The sequence below is a fragment of the Ciona intestinalis genome, unplaced genomic scaffold (genome assembly GCF_000224145.3).
Source record: "Ciona intestinalis unplaced genomic scaffold, KH HT000054.2, whole genome shotgun sequence".
Taxonomy (NCBI): domain Eukaryota; kingdom Metazoa; phylum Chordata; class Ascidiacea; order Phlebobranchia; family Cionidae; genus Ciona; species Ciona intestinalis.
In genome coordinates this window covers 266-11,406 of record NW_004190376.2, presented here as the reverse complement: position 1 = coordinate 11,406, position 11,141 = coordinate 266, and the positions used below count along the sequence as shown (strand labels likewise).

The following is an 11,141-nucleotide window of genomic DNA, read 5'->3' as shown; positions in this document are numbered from 1 at the left end:
ATCATCAATCTTCAATTGTTTCTTTGTCGGAGTCGGGAAGATTGTTTGAATCTTTTATACTCTGCAAAATATTGATGGAATGAAAAAGAAAGGAAATAAAGGTGAACGGGAGAACATTGTTGTAAGTTTAATATATGTATGTAAAATTTGTAATTGAATATAAAACATGCTTTTATATTTTGGAAAATTCAACAAACAGTTTACTATAAGAGATATATTCCAATAAATGGTATACTAATAAAGATATAAAGATATACATATAGGGGGTGTGGGGTTGCTGAATCATTAAAAGTTGGTTAGGTCTACCTTATATAAGCATTTCTAGAAGGAGGTGCGAGAGATTTAGTTGGTAAGTTGAAATAGATGCAGCAAGGGAAAAAGATTAAGAACCACTGGTTTAGCATATTTGGATAAAAAAATCTTATAAGAAAACACTGTCCTGCTGTGTCTTCAAGAACTCTTTGTTAAAAAATCAAAAATTATCGTTGGGTATAAAACATACTTTTATGGTTCGGAAAATTTAACAAATAGATTATTATCAAAGATTTATATTTGCCTAAAATGGTATCATTAGTTTCATTGAAAAACACTTTCTGAACCGAAAATGATATTGTTAGTTTCATTAAAAAACACTTTCTGAACCGAAAATTGTATCGTTAGTTTCATTAAAAAACACTTTCTGAACCGAAAATGATATTGTTAGTTTCATTAAAAAACACTTTCTGAACCGAAAATGGTATCGTTAGTTTCATTAAAAAACACTTTCTGAACCGAAAATGGTATTGTTAGTTTCAATAAAAAACACTTTCTTAACCGAAAATGGTATTGTTAGTTTCATTAAAAAACACTTTCTGAACCGAAAATGGTATTGTTAGTTTCATTAAAAAACATTTATGTTTTGCTTAAAATGGCATCTTCTGTTTTATAAAAAACAAACATTATTACTACCTGCAGCACTGGAAGTATTTGCGTCAGTGTTTCTCTTTGTTCTGTATTAAGATCAGTCAATAAACATAAACCCAACACAGCAATACAAAAGTTAACGTTCTCTTTGTTTGACGCCATGGTTTCTTTATTCTCATCTAATGACTTCTCAAGCATTATCTGTATTGAAAGGGAGAAAAAAATTGTGATGAGGAAGATGGGACAACTTTAGCAAATGATATCCAAATATCCTGATTGTGTTTTAAACAATTAACAACGGTCTATGGGAGTCGTGAGGGTACGGTTTCATAATTCTTTAAATGTTCTTAATAGTTAAAAAGTTTAATATTAGTTAAAAAGTTTCTTATGAGTAAAATATAACAAAGTTTTGAGTTATTGGAGATCCTGAAAAACTCATTTGTGGTAAATTTTTGATACTTAGATTACAAATAAAAAATAACATAATAAATTTGTTTTAGACATAAAATTAAACTGAACCAAAAATTTCAATTGTCCATCAACCTACTTTGACAAAATGACAGATCTTTGTGACATCACATAGCAACTCAATGGGGTCTGTGTTCTCACATAGTGATGTCACAAGGGCAAATGTGATGAGGTGACCTTGCCCTTCACTAAGATGATGGGAGATTCTTTCTTCTGGCATAAGGAGTGTTGCACTTTGTGAGGTGGGGTAGTCCATACTGCTCAGTTGCTAAAATATAAACACTGTTTGAATTTTTTAAATTACATTATGTGTACTGCCGTTTCCAAATTTTAAAAAAGGGTTTTTTAATTTAAAAAATACGTTAGTATTGAATCCTAATTTCAACAATTTTTAGGATAAATAGGTTGCATTCATTCATTGATTTGTACAGCACAGTAGCCTATTATAATTTCTAAGTTCTTATCCCTTCAAAAATCGCACACTTCTAGCTCCACTATATCTTCTTACTTTTATAAGCAGAATGAAGACATCTGAAGCAATTCCACCACAATGCTTTAATAACTCAGTGAAAGCTGCAACAACCTGGTCTTGATGGTGAAGAATGTCTTCCGGGGATCTTAAACACACAAACATTTAATGGTATGGCATAAATCCTATCAGATTGTGTTTCTGTGTGTGTTAAAATGGAAAGCCTTTAGCTTTTATACACTAGAGGTCATGGGTTCGAGGCTTCATGCCACTATACTGTTGGGGCATGTGTGACCGTGAGCACGAGGAAATTTCTCCAACACAGAGGTTTTCTACATAAAATTTATTACTCTAAAAGGTAAATAAGTTGCATGTCTTCTAAAGTAGATATTTTAGGTAAACAGTTTATGTGATTGTGTTTTACCTCAGATCAGATTCAATGTCACTAAATGTGCATTTCCCTATCTCATTTATGTCATACTGGACCCCATGTTTTGGGAATTTGAAAGTTACTGGTTCCCGCATTTGTTCAACCTTTAGCACAGCACATGAAACAAGCAATGTTTCAGCTGATGTTTCTGTGTTCGTAGACTTCGTTAAACATTGCGCAAGAATTTCAGTTAGTTGCGTTGCTAACGGCGACCACTTTTCCCTAAAAGAAAGGAAATTTAATTAAAACAAAAAAAAGAAATGTAAACCTAAATATATATATTATCTAAATCAGCAGTTCCTACTATTGTAGGCATACGTCGTCCTAGGCAAGACACTTAATGATGAGTGCTCTAACCCAGTGATCTTTAAGTTGTTAGCCATATATTTAATAAAAACATCACCCACAGTTACATTACATACATGGTAACTTGTCAGCGGGCACGAGGTGTATGAAACAAAACATCTGTGCTATAATGACTGTCATTGCTTCACTATGCGAGGAGAAACAGGTGTTTTATTTTAACAATGATTTAATAATTACATTACCTTGCCCAGGTGAAAATATGGAAATAGATTGGTACATAAGGAATAAAGACATCTGAAACCAAAGCTTCCTTATCCGGATGCTCGAAATAAGTGAGAAAAATGTGGCTGATGCTTATCGAGTCAGATACATCAAGTACTGGAACAGAATCTGAAACAATATAAAAATATTATCATAATACAAAAACAAAAATACTCTCAAAAAATTACACTTCACCGCCGCTTCACCCAAATTAAGCTGCAAAACAGGGTTTGAAACAAAATTCAGCAGCCTTCAGCTTGTTTCAACCCCAACTATTAATTTCTCTTTTTTTCTTTTATTGTTCTCTTTTTTTCTGGTCGATTCAACGCTTATAGAGCAGAAATATTGTACCTGCAGTTGGTAGAACTTCTGTGTTTTCGTGCATGATTTGATGCAGAGGGTTCAGAATTGGAAGGAAAAAGAATTTCAAAGTTTCTGTCGGAAACTTCTTATAAAACGAGAACAAAGTGCAAACCAATGCTTTCATCAAATGTTCATTGTCCAGATCTCTAAGGTAATTTTAGGAAAAAAATATTTAGTTACGCATTTTATATAATGGTTATACAATCCTTAAAGGCATATGTATAATGTATTCAATTTATCAATAACTGATAAGTTTGTGTCCTTTGCTAAAACAAAAACCATAATAACTGTTACTTATCTCTTTGGTTACGGTAGCGAGGAATAAAATACTTAAAACCAAAAGACAGGATATAGCGACAAGACGAAAATCGTTAAAACACGCTTACAGTTAAAAACATATTTACATTTAGTTGGAAAAAAAAGCATAAACACTACACCTAGCAGAACTACAGGCACAAACAATGAAAAATATTAACAAAAAATGTTTGGTATATTTGATTGTAATATATTTCTATGTATACAATTCTTATATTAAAATGTTGTTACCTGGTTACAGTATCAATATAAGCCTGCAAAAGTTGAATAATCTGCCCAAATATATTTGAACAATAAGATTCAACATTTGAAATTATGCGAGGCGGCGTGGAGAGAACTTGGGAAACAATTTCACACTTTTGAAAATCACTCAGATCAGAATCTAAAAGGTAAAGATGATTGTATTGACTTATATATATTAATATTAACTTCTATTTGTTTTTTAGATTATAGCAGAAGATTAAAGAAAAGTTCAAACAAAAAGACAGGGTGTTGAAACAAAATAACAGTGGTTATAAGTTATTTATCCAGATAAGACGAGACAACCCATAGTTGTAGCATGTATCTTCTGTTGCGCAAATCATGTGTGGTGGATTATACACCTCGTGCCAACCTACAAGAACTTTGCGGGTGATTTTTTTATGTTTTCTTTCTGGACAACTAGCAATTTAGATAATCTATTAATGATCACTGTTTGAAGCAATTAGGGTGTTTTGCCTAAGAACACATAACAGTGTTAACATTGGGCTTTGAACCAAATATGTTATTTTCACAAAATGAATACTTTGATTAGTATGGTACTCCGCCAACTAATAGGTTTTAATTTATCCTACAGAACAAAAAATGGTTTATTCTTAAAAGTTATATTACAGTAAAATACCGAGCGAAGCAATCATTGCAGACACAACATCTGAAACTCCATTTTTCCTCAGCAAGCACTTGGATAAAATATTCCCACAATGTTTCTGCAGCCATGGAGGGGAAGATCTCTTTCTAGACCCTTGTAGTACAAGTAAGTTGTATGCAACATCATGCAGTTTGCTCCATTTTGTTATCAGAACTGTAAGTTTGGAGAGAAAGAACATTCTTTGGTCTTTTTCAATCTGAAATTAGAGAAAGATAAAGTTGGTAATGTAGATCGTAAAGGGTGCTTTTATAACACTAAGGTCAAAAAAAAACAGTTTTACTGAATAAAAAGTTAGTAACTACGAGATAACATAAGAATTTTGGGAGCTACAGTAATTTTAATGCGAAGAAAAATGGGGTTTCAGCAAGATTAATCAAGTAGTTGAAATTTAACTTAAATTTATTTCAGTCTCGATAATGAAGAACCAAAAAGTTTACAAAGGCAAAAAGATGGGTAGTAACGGTAAAACAACAGTTCTTAAAACACGCTAATGGATAAAACACAGAAAAATAAACAATGGATAAAAAGTGTGACCATTAAACCTTATTAGTATCAACATACATACAATAACAATAATTTGCATGGAAATGTTTGTGCTACTTATTATTCAGCTACCTGCATTCTACACTCAGGGGAATATGAGAGCATTAGAAGTGCTCCAATCAATTGAAGAAGAAATTTTGGCAGAATGAGTCTTCTTAACAGATCATTTTCGCAAAGAGATATTATTTGGCTGAAACAAATTATATTGTAGTTAAAATTAGGATTATATAGATCCTGTTCCATAAAGAGTGATTATGTTTTTGACTGCAACTTGGTTATCCGTGCATGGTAGGGCAATGACAGTCCTTTTAACATGAGTGTTCTGTTTCATACCCCTCATGCAAGCTTAAGATTTACCAAGTATGTAACTTTGTTGGTGATTGATTTGGGGGGTTTTATATGCATGGCTGACAATTCAGGCAACCAATTAGTGACCACTGGGTTGTAATAATTGCTGTTAAGTATCTTGCCCAAGAACACATATATTATAATTCCTGTTTTAATAATAAATTACCGTGTGCAAAAATTTAAATCCTCATATCTGCATTGTGGTCGTTCTTCTGCGCATGGAGTTGAAACTGTGACTTGGAAATCAAAATGTCGAACCAGACCCGTATTAACAATGAAATGTACGAGCAATACAATCTCCTGCTCCTGGCTAACAGATAATACTGGTGTAGGATCATCTTTTACAGCCATAAGGTGAGTCTTTACATTTGACAGCATAGTTAGACAACCAGTTACAAACACAGATGTCTTGCAGTAATCCATATTCATCGGATGTTGACAGCATTTGATTCTGTTTTCAAATTCATCAATTTGTAATTCGTGACTGTTTAATATTTCTTTCATTTCGTTCAACTGGTTTTCATAATCTTTTGCATTGTCATCTGAAATGTATGTAAACAAATGTATAACTACATCTATTTTACCAGTATTTAGCAAAAAGTTTATGTTTTATTCCACAATACATTATATATATATATATATTATATATTCTGTATTAATTAGATTGATCAGAATACACAAAATTATTCAAGAGAATAAAGTATAAACCTTACATCAAGACCTACATAACAGCAAACTTGATGCTAGTGAAAAATCCCCCGGCATGTTGCAGATTAGGCTGGTGGAAAGTGTTAGACTGGTAGTTAGGGGTTATAGGGGTTCGTTTTTATATTGGCTAGTAATTAGGAGTTAGGGGTTAGAAAATAACATGGGGGGGAAGATTCTTCACCCAAACCTAATTACCAAAATGGTATAGGACCGCGGTTCCCAAAGTGGGCGCCGCGGCGCACTAGTGCGCCGACGCAACTCGTCAAGTGCGCCGTGAAAATTTGCAGAAACATTTCCAATTTAGCATGGTCGAGATAATTGATTTGTATTAATATTTTATTGCAATATAAATTGTTGTTTTATATAAAAATCCAACGTGTTTGTTCAATAATAAAATTTAAAAAGTTTGTTTTCGCATTTCTATCTGTACAGTAGATTTGTATATTACGTAACAATGCCAATTATTTCTTTCGGTTTGCAATAATCATGTCCAGACTGTGGTACAACACTTTTCATATGCTTAAGTTTCATATGCTTAAACGAGCCTAATCTTAAAACACACGATAAAACTGTAAAAATGCGTTTTTATTTCTAAGACCTTTGGCTAAGTGCGCCGCAAACATTTTGAATACCTCAAGTGGCGCCGGGTGAAAAAAAAGTTTGGGAACCACTGGTATAGGATATACAAAGTGTCATAAAAAGTTTACCTTCAGATACTTGTATAGTGACAAGCTTATTTAACTTGACGATCGGGGCAATGACACATTCCATAGAAGTATTGCAACTTGAAGACATGATTCAGTGTAACATACAGTTTATCGCCTGTACCAAAACATGCTGCTACGATAAAATATGGTAAATATATAACGATTTTGGAATACTACATGTGTTTTACGTTTTTCTTTTAAAGTAGAGGGGAGTTTTTGTCCCGGGATTACCCTAAATTCTATTTCTTATAGAAATGTTACAACCTTATAAGATATTCATTTTGCTAAAAAGATAAAAATAATTTCGTAACAATATAGAAATCACTGTGCTAAACGTCGACAGTCATTACGTACTGTTTTTTAGAACAGGTCATACCAAATTAGTCTTAAAAATCGGGTTTTTAATTTTTCTTTGGCCTCTTTAAAATTTCAAATTATGATGAAGACGAAGGATTTTTTATTTTTATTGGCCATTAACTTAAACAACTCCGTATCCCACTATAAATCAGTTGCTTTTTGGGATCGAATTTTAATACTCGTTATGTAAAAAGAATTATTTTTGCTGTGAGTAACAAAGTTTTTTGTCTGATAGCTCTCTTGTAGTTGTTGGGCGGGTTTCAAAAACGTGACTCAGCGTAAGAAGTTTTTGCAAAGTTTAATCAATCCACTTTTTTTGTTAAATTTAATATTCTGCAGCAAAAAGCACTTTTGTATTTTTGATAGACTGCGTTAAAGACTTTAAAAATGAAGGTTTTAGTCGCTGTAGACCCAAGTAACATCGCTGAAGGCGCATTTGATTGTAAGTACGATGTGGTAGGACTATGGTTTATCGTTTAAGGGCGATCCTTTGGCATTAAAACAAACGTTTAAGGGTAACAATGTGGCGTTAAAATGTTTCTTCGGTATCTCTGATACCCACATTGTATTTTTTTGTAAAATTTGGGCGTTCGTTTTGAAAGTAAACTTAAAAAATGCCTGAACTAAAAAAGTGCCCCGTCAGTTTAAACGTTAAAAAATAACTAACTGATTGATTAATAATTTTCATTATCAGTTTTAACAGCAATGGTGTGAATTTTCAATATAAAATGTAAAAACTGCCTGCGATTGCATAGTAAATACCAACCTGTAACACTTTCCATCATCAGGCCTATTTGTAGGCCAGAAGATTCTTCACTAGCACAAAAGAATTCTTTAACAATCACCCACAAAGTAACATACATGGTAAATCGTAAGCGGGCAAGAGGTGTATGAACACCCGTGTTATAACGACTTTGTTTTCTGGTCACGCGAGGATAAATAAGTTAACTCTACCCCTCGTGTATTACTTGATCTGTATTTTCATACACACAGGGTACATCAAGAATGTCCATCAACCAGATAATGAAATAGTCGTTTGCCATCAAGCAGAACAACCAAAGCTCCCAACATTAGGACATGGGGGTAAGTCATATACTATATATATATTTTTTTTTAATTAATTAAGAACTGCTGTTAATAAGTGTATAATTTTTTTTTTTTTTTTCATTATTCATGAACATCCTCTAAATAACACAGGTGTTCTGTTTCATACACCACGTGCCCCCTTACAAGTTACAACGCGTGTAAATTTGTTGGTGATTATTTTTTCTGTATCGCGGATAATTTTGACACCCCATAAGTGGCTGCTGGATTGTGGCTATTGTGGTTAATTGTCTTTTCAAAGACACCAAATAACATTAATTGGTGGTTTTTTTCTCAGGTTATTGTTGATCTCATTTCATCATTTAATCAATAACTCCAAACTGTACATATTGAAATTTTAATCCTGTTTTACAGTTGTTTTTTTGTAAAATACATATAATATTGATATTTAAATATATATTTCACTACAGGTGAAAGTTTAAAAAATAAGCCAAATAAATGTTCTTTCCATCCACAGAAGCTGTTTGTAATAAAATTATTTTTAGTGGTCTAGAGGGGTTGTCCTTTCTTACCCCAAGTACCCCATTGTTTTTATTGCCCTACTTGACCATGCATTCCTCTACAGGAGCCTTCCCAGCTGAGGAGATTGCTCGAATAATGACCGAACACAACAAAACTTTAGCCGATCTTGAGAATCAATACACCATGAAGTCTAAGCAGGTAAGAAATGAAATAAAAAAGCTTAAGTTGTTTCGTTCTTTTAAATATTTAAGCCCTACTTTTGATTACTCTGGTTTGCTGCTGTACTCCAGTTTTATATTTTGTACAAAGCCTTCTAAAAATAAATAGTGATGGACTTATAAAAGTTGTCTAAACCACAAGGTGACTTTACAAACAAGAAGACCAAAACTTAACAGTATTTGGCACATTAGTCGATAATGATCTCTATGTCTAACTATATGAATGTATTTTAACAATGTCACTTCAGATTTTATTAAAATTTTAAAATGTCTGTAGAATTTTGTATCCGTAATTAATTATTTAATATTCAATGAGGTTTCCTTACTTTGAAAACTATGAGTGTAAATGTATCACCCTAGATTTTGTTACAAGTAATTAATGTTTGCATAATTACAACATTCAGGCTAAAAAAATCCAAAAATCAAAATTCACTGTTTGTTTGATTTGATTTAGGTATGATATGGTATAACGTAAAAGCTTAAATTGAATTAATACAAACAAGAAGACCCAAATAACACAGTGTTTGACTTCCTTAGTGTAACTGTAATTTAACAATGTAACCCTAGATATTTTACAAATGGCATTTAGTAGATGTATATATATTTAATATTTACATAATTACAACAGGCCAAAAAATCCAAAGTAGTCGTTGAAACAACTGAAGGAAAGCCGGGACAAGCGATTGTCAAGCTTGCCGAGAAGTCTCAGGTTGACCTGATTGTGATGGGAACACGCGGTCAAGGCGCGATTCGACGCACGATTCTGGGTTCCGTTAGCGATTATGTTTTGCATCATACTAAGATTCCAGTCCTTATTTGCCACGGTTAATTCTAACATCCAATCTTGGACTGTGAGAGAAATACGAAGTGTAATTAATGCTTATGTTAAAGTTTAAATTTAATTTCAGTGATTCAGTAACATGATGCCAAACTTTTTTTGTGAACTAACTTGTTCCACTACTATAATACATTGTGGTTGTGAGTTTCTGGTTAACACTTTACGACCCATGACCATATACTGCTAAGCTAACAAACTAATCTTTGCTAATATTGATTCTAAGGAGCCAAACGCAAACATGAAAGTAGTGTGTATGATGTAGTAGTGCTTCTAAAATTGATTTCGTGCTTAATGTTTTAGTTCTAAGTGCTTTTGTAAATTTTGTAACGAAATTTGAAACTAGCATTGTGATTATTATTTGTGATGCTAAAAATATTAACAAATTTGGTGTCAAATTCTTCAAATTTAGTTGAAACATAATGTGGTGTAGCAGAATAATTTGTGTGTAGTCTCATTTTAGCTTTACTAATGTCATTGGTGTTTTAACAATCTGTTTTATGTACCAATTCTTTGCAATTCACACACTAACGAATATATTAATGCCGTTTTAATAAAAGCGCTTAATTAGTGCCTTCAGTGTTATTTATATAAGCAGATCCAAAGAGTTTAGGTCTATGAAAATTTCATATACCAGTATACATAAAAATAAATACAAAAAAGTTCATAAATCCATATAAAAAAGATAAAAAATCTCATGAACCCATGTACATCAAAAAAATATAAACAAATTTAAAAACATCAGAAAAAATCATATACAAAATACATCAAAAAAGTATAAAAAATTCATGTACCAATATGCATAAAAAATTTTTTTGTCAAAGTCGAAAATGTAAGATTCTACCGCAACGCATGATACCGGTATCATGTGTTTGTACCAAAACTTAAAAAAATGATATTCTGCAAAAGTCTAAAATGTGAGATTCTACCCCAACGCATGATACCGGTATCATGTGTTTGTACCAAAACTCGAAAAAATTTCAGTTTTTTGTCAAAGTCGAAAATGTGAGATTCTACCCCAACGCATGATACCGGTATCATGTGTTTGTACCAAAAGTCGAAAAAAATCATTTTTCTGCAAAAGTCTAAAATGTGAGATTCTACCCCAACGCATGATACCGGTATCATGTGTTTGTACCAAAACTCGAAAAAATTTCAGTTTTTTGTCAAAGTCGAAAATGTGAGATTCTACCCCAACGCATGATACCGGTATCATGTGTTTGTACCAAAAGTCGAAAAAAATCATTTTTTTGTCAAAGTTAAAAATGTAAGATTCTACCCCAACGCATGATACTGGTATCATGTGTTTGTACCAAAACTCGAAAAAATTCATTTTTTATCAAAGTTGAAAATGTGAGATTCTACCCCAACGCATGATACCGGTATCATGTGTTTGTACCAAAACTCGAAAAAATTCATTTTATTGTTAAAGGCGAA

General features: G+C 32.4%; 2 protein-coding genes and 1 long non-coding RNA gene across 3 annotated transcripts in view; 2 read left to right on the top strand and 1 right to left on the bottom strand.

Moving 5' to 3' along the window:
• The window catches only part of LOC100180446 (transport and Golgi organization protein 6 homolog), a gene marked incomplete in the record, with an annotated part of 10,420 nt that extends 3,517 nt beyond the window's left edge, over window positions 1-6,903 (bottom strand). The window contains 12 exon segments of the mRNA XM_009862856.3: window positions 7-61; window positions 949-1,104; window positions 1,451-1,639; window positions 1,880-1,988; window positions 2,265-2,492; window positions 2,819-2,966; window positions 3,189-3,346; window positions 3,747-3,897; window positions 4,396-4,618; window positions 5,038-5,155; window positions 5,480-5,855; window positions 6,729-6,903. Coding sequence (XP_009861158.2) covers window positions 7-61; window positions 949-1,104; window positions 1,451-1,639; window positions 1,880-1,988; window positions 2,265-2,492; window positions 2,819-2,966; window positions 3,189-3,346; window positions 3,747-3,897; window positions 4,396-4,618; window positions 5,038-5,155; window positions 5,480-5,855; window positions 6,729-6,816 — 1,999 coding nt within the window.
• Window positions 1,926-2,914, top strand: LOC113474949. Its single transcript, XR_003396664.1, has 3 exons — window positions 1,926-2,011; window positions 2,085-2,198; window positions 2,828-2,914. It is a non-coding gene; the product is annotated as an uncharacterized LOC113474949 (long non-coding RNA).
• Window positions 6,904-7,335: 432 nt separating the features above from the next.
• Window positions 7,336-10,278, top strand: LOC100180855 (universal stress protein YxiE-like). The gene is made up of 4 exons (XM_002122411.5): window positions 7,336-7,527; window positions 8,079-8,168; window positions 8,755-8,849; window positions 9,498-10,278. The coding sequence occupies exons 1-4, from the start codon at window positions 7,473-7,475 to the stop codon at window positions 9,696-9,698; spliced, it is 441 nt and encodes a 146-aa protein (XP_002122447.1). The 5' UTR covers window positions 7,336-7,472; the 3' UTR covers window positions 9,699-10,278.
• The last annotated feature ends 863 nt before the right edge of the window (window positions 10,279-11,141 follow it).

Excerpts from the sequence above, each read along its gene's own strand:
- LOC100180855 (XM_002122411.5), top strand. The coding sequence starts at position 7,473 with ATGAAGGTTTTAGTCGCTGTAGACCCAAGTAACATCGCTGAAGGCGCA. Across the intron at positions 7,528-8,078 it reads CGCTGAAGGCGCATTTGATT|GGTACATCAAGAATGTCCAT; the intron begins GTAAGTACGATG and ends TCATACACACAG. Across the intron at positions 8,169-8,754 it reads CCCAACATTAGGACATGGGG|GAGCCTTCCCAGCTGAGGAG; the intron begins GTAAGTCATATA and ends ATTCCTCTACAG.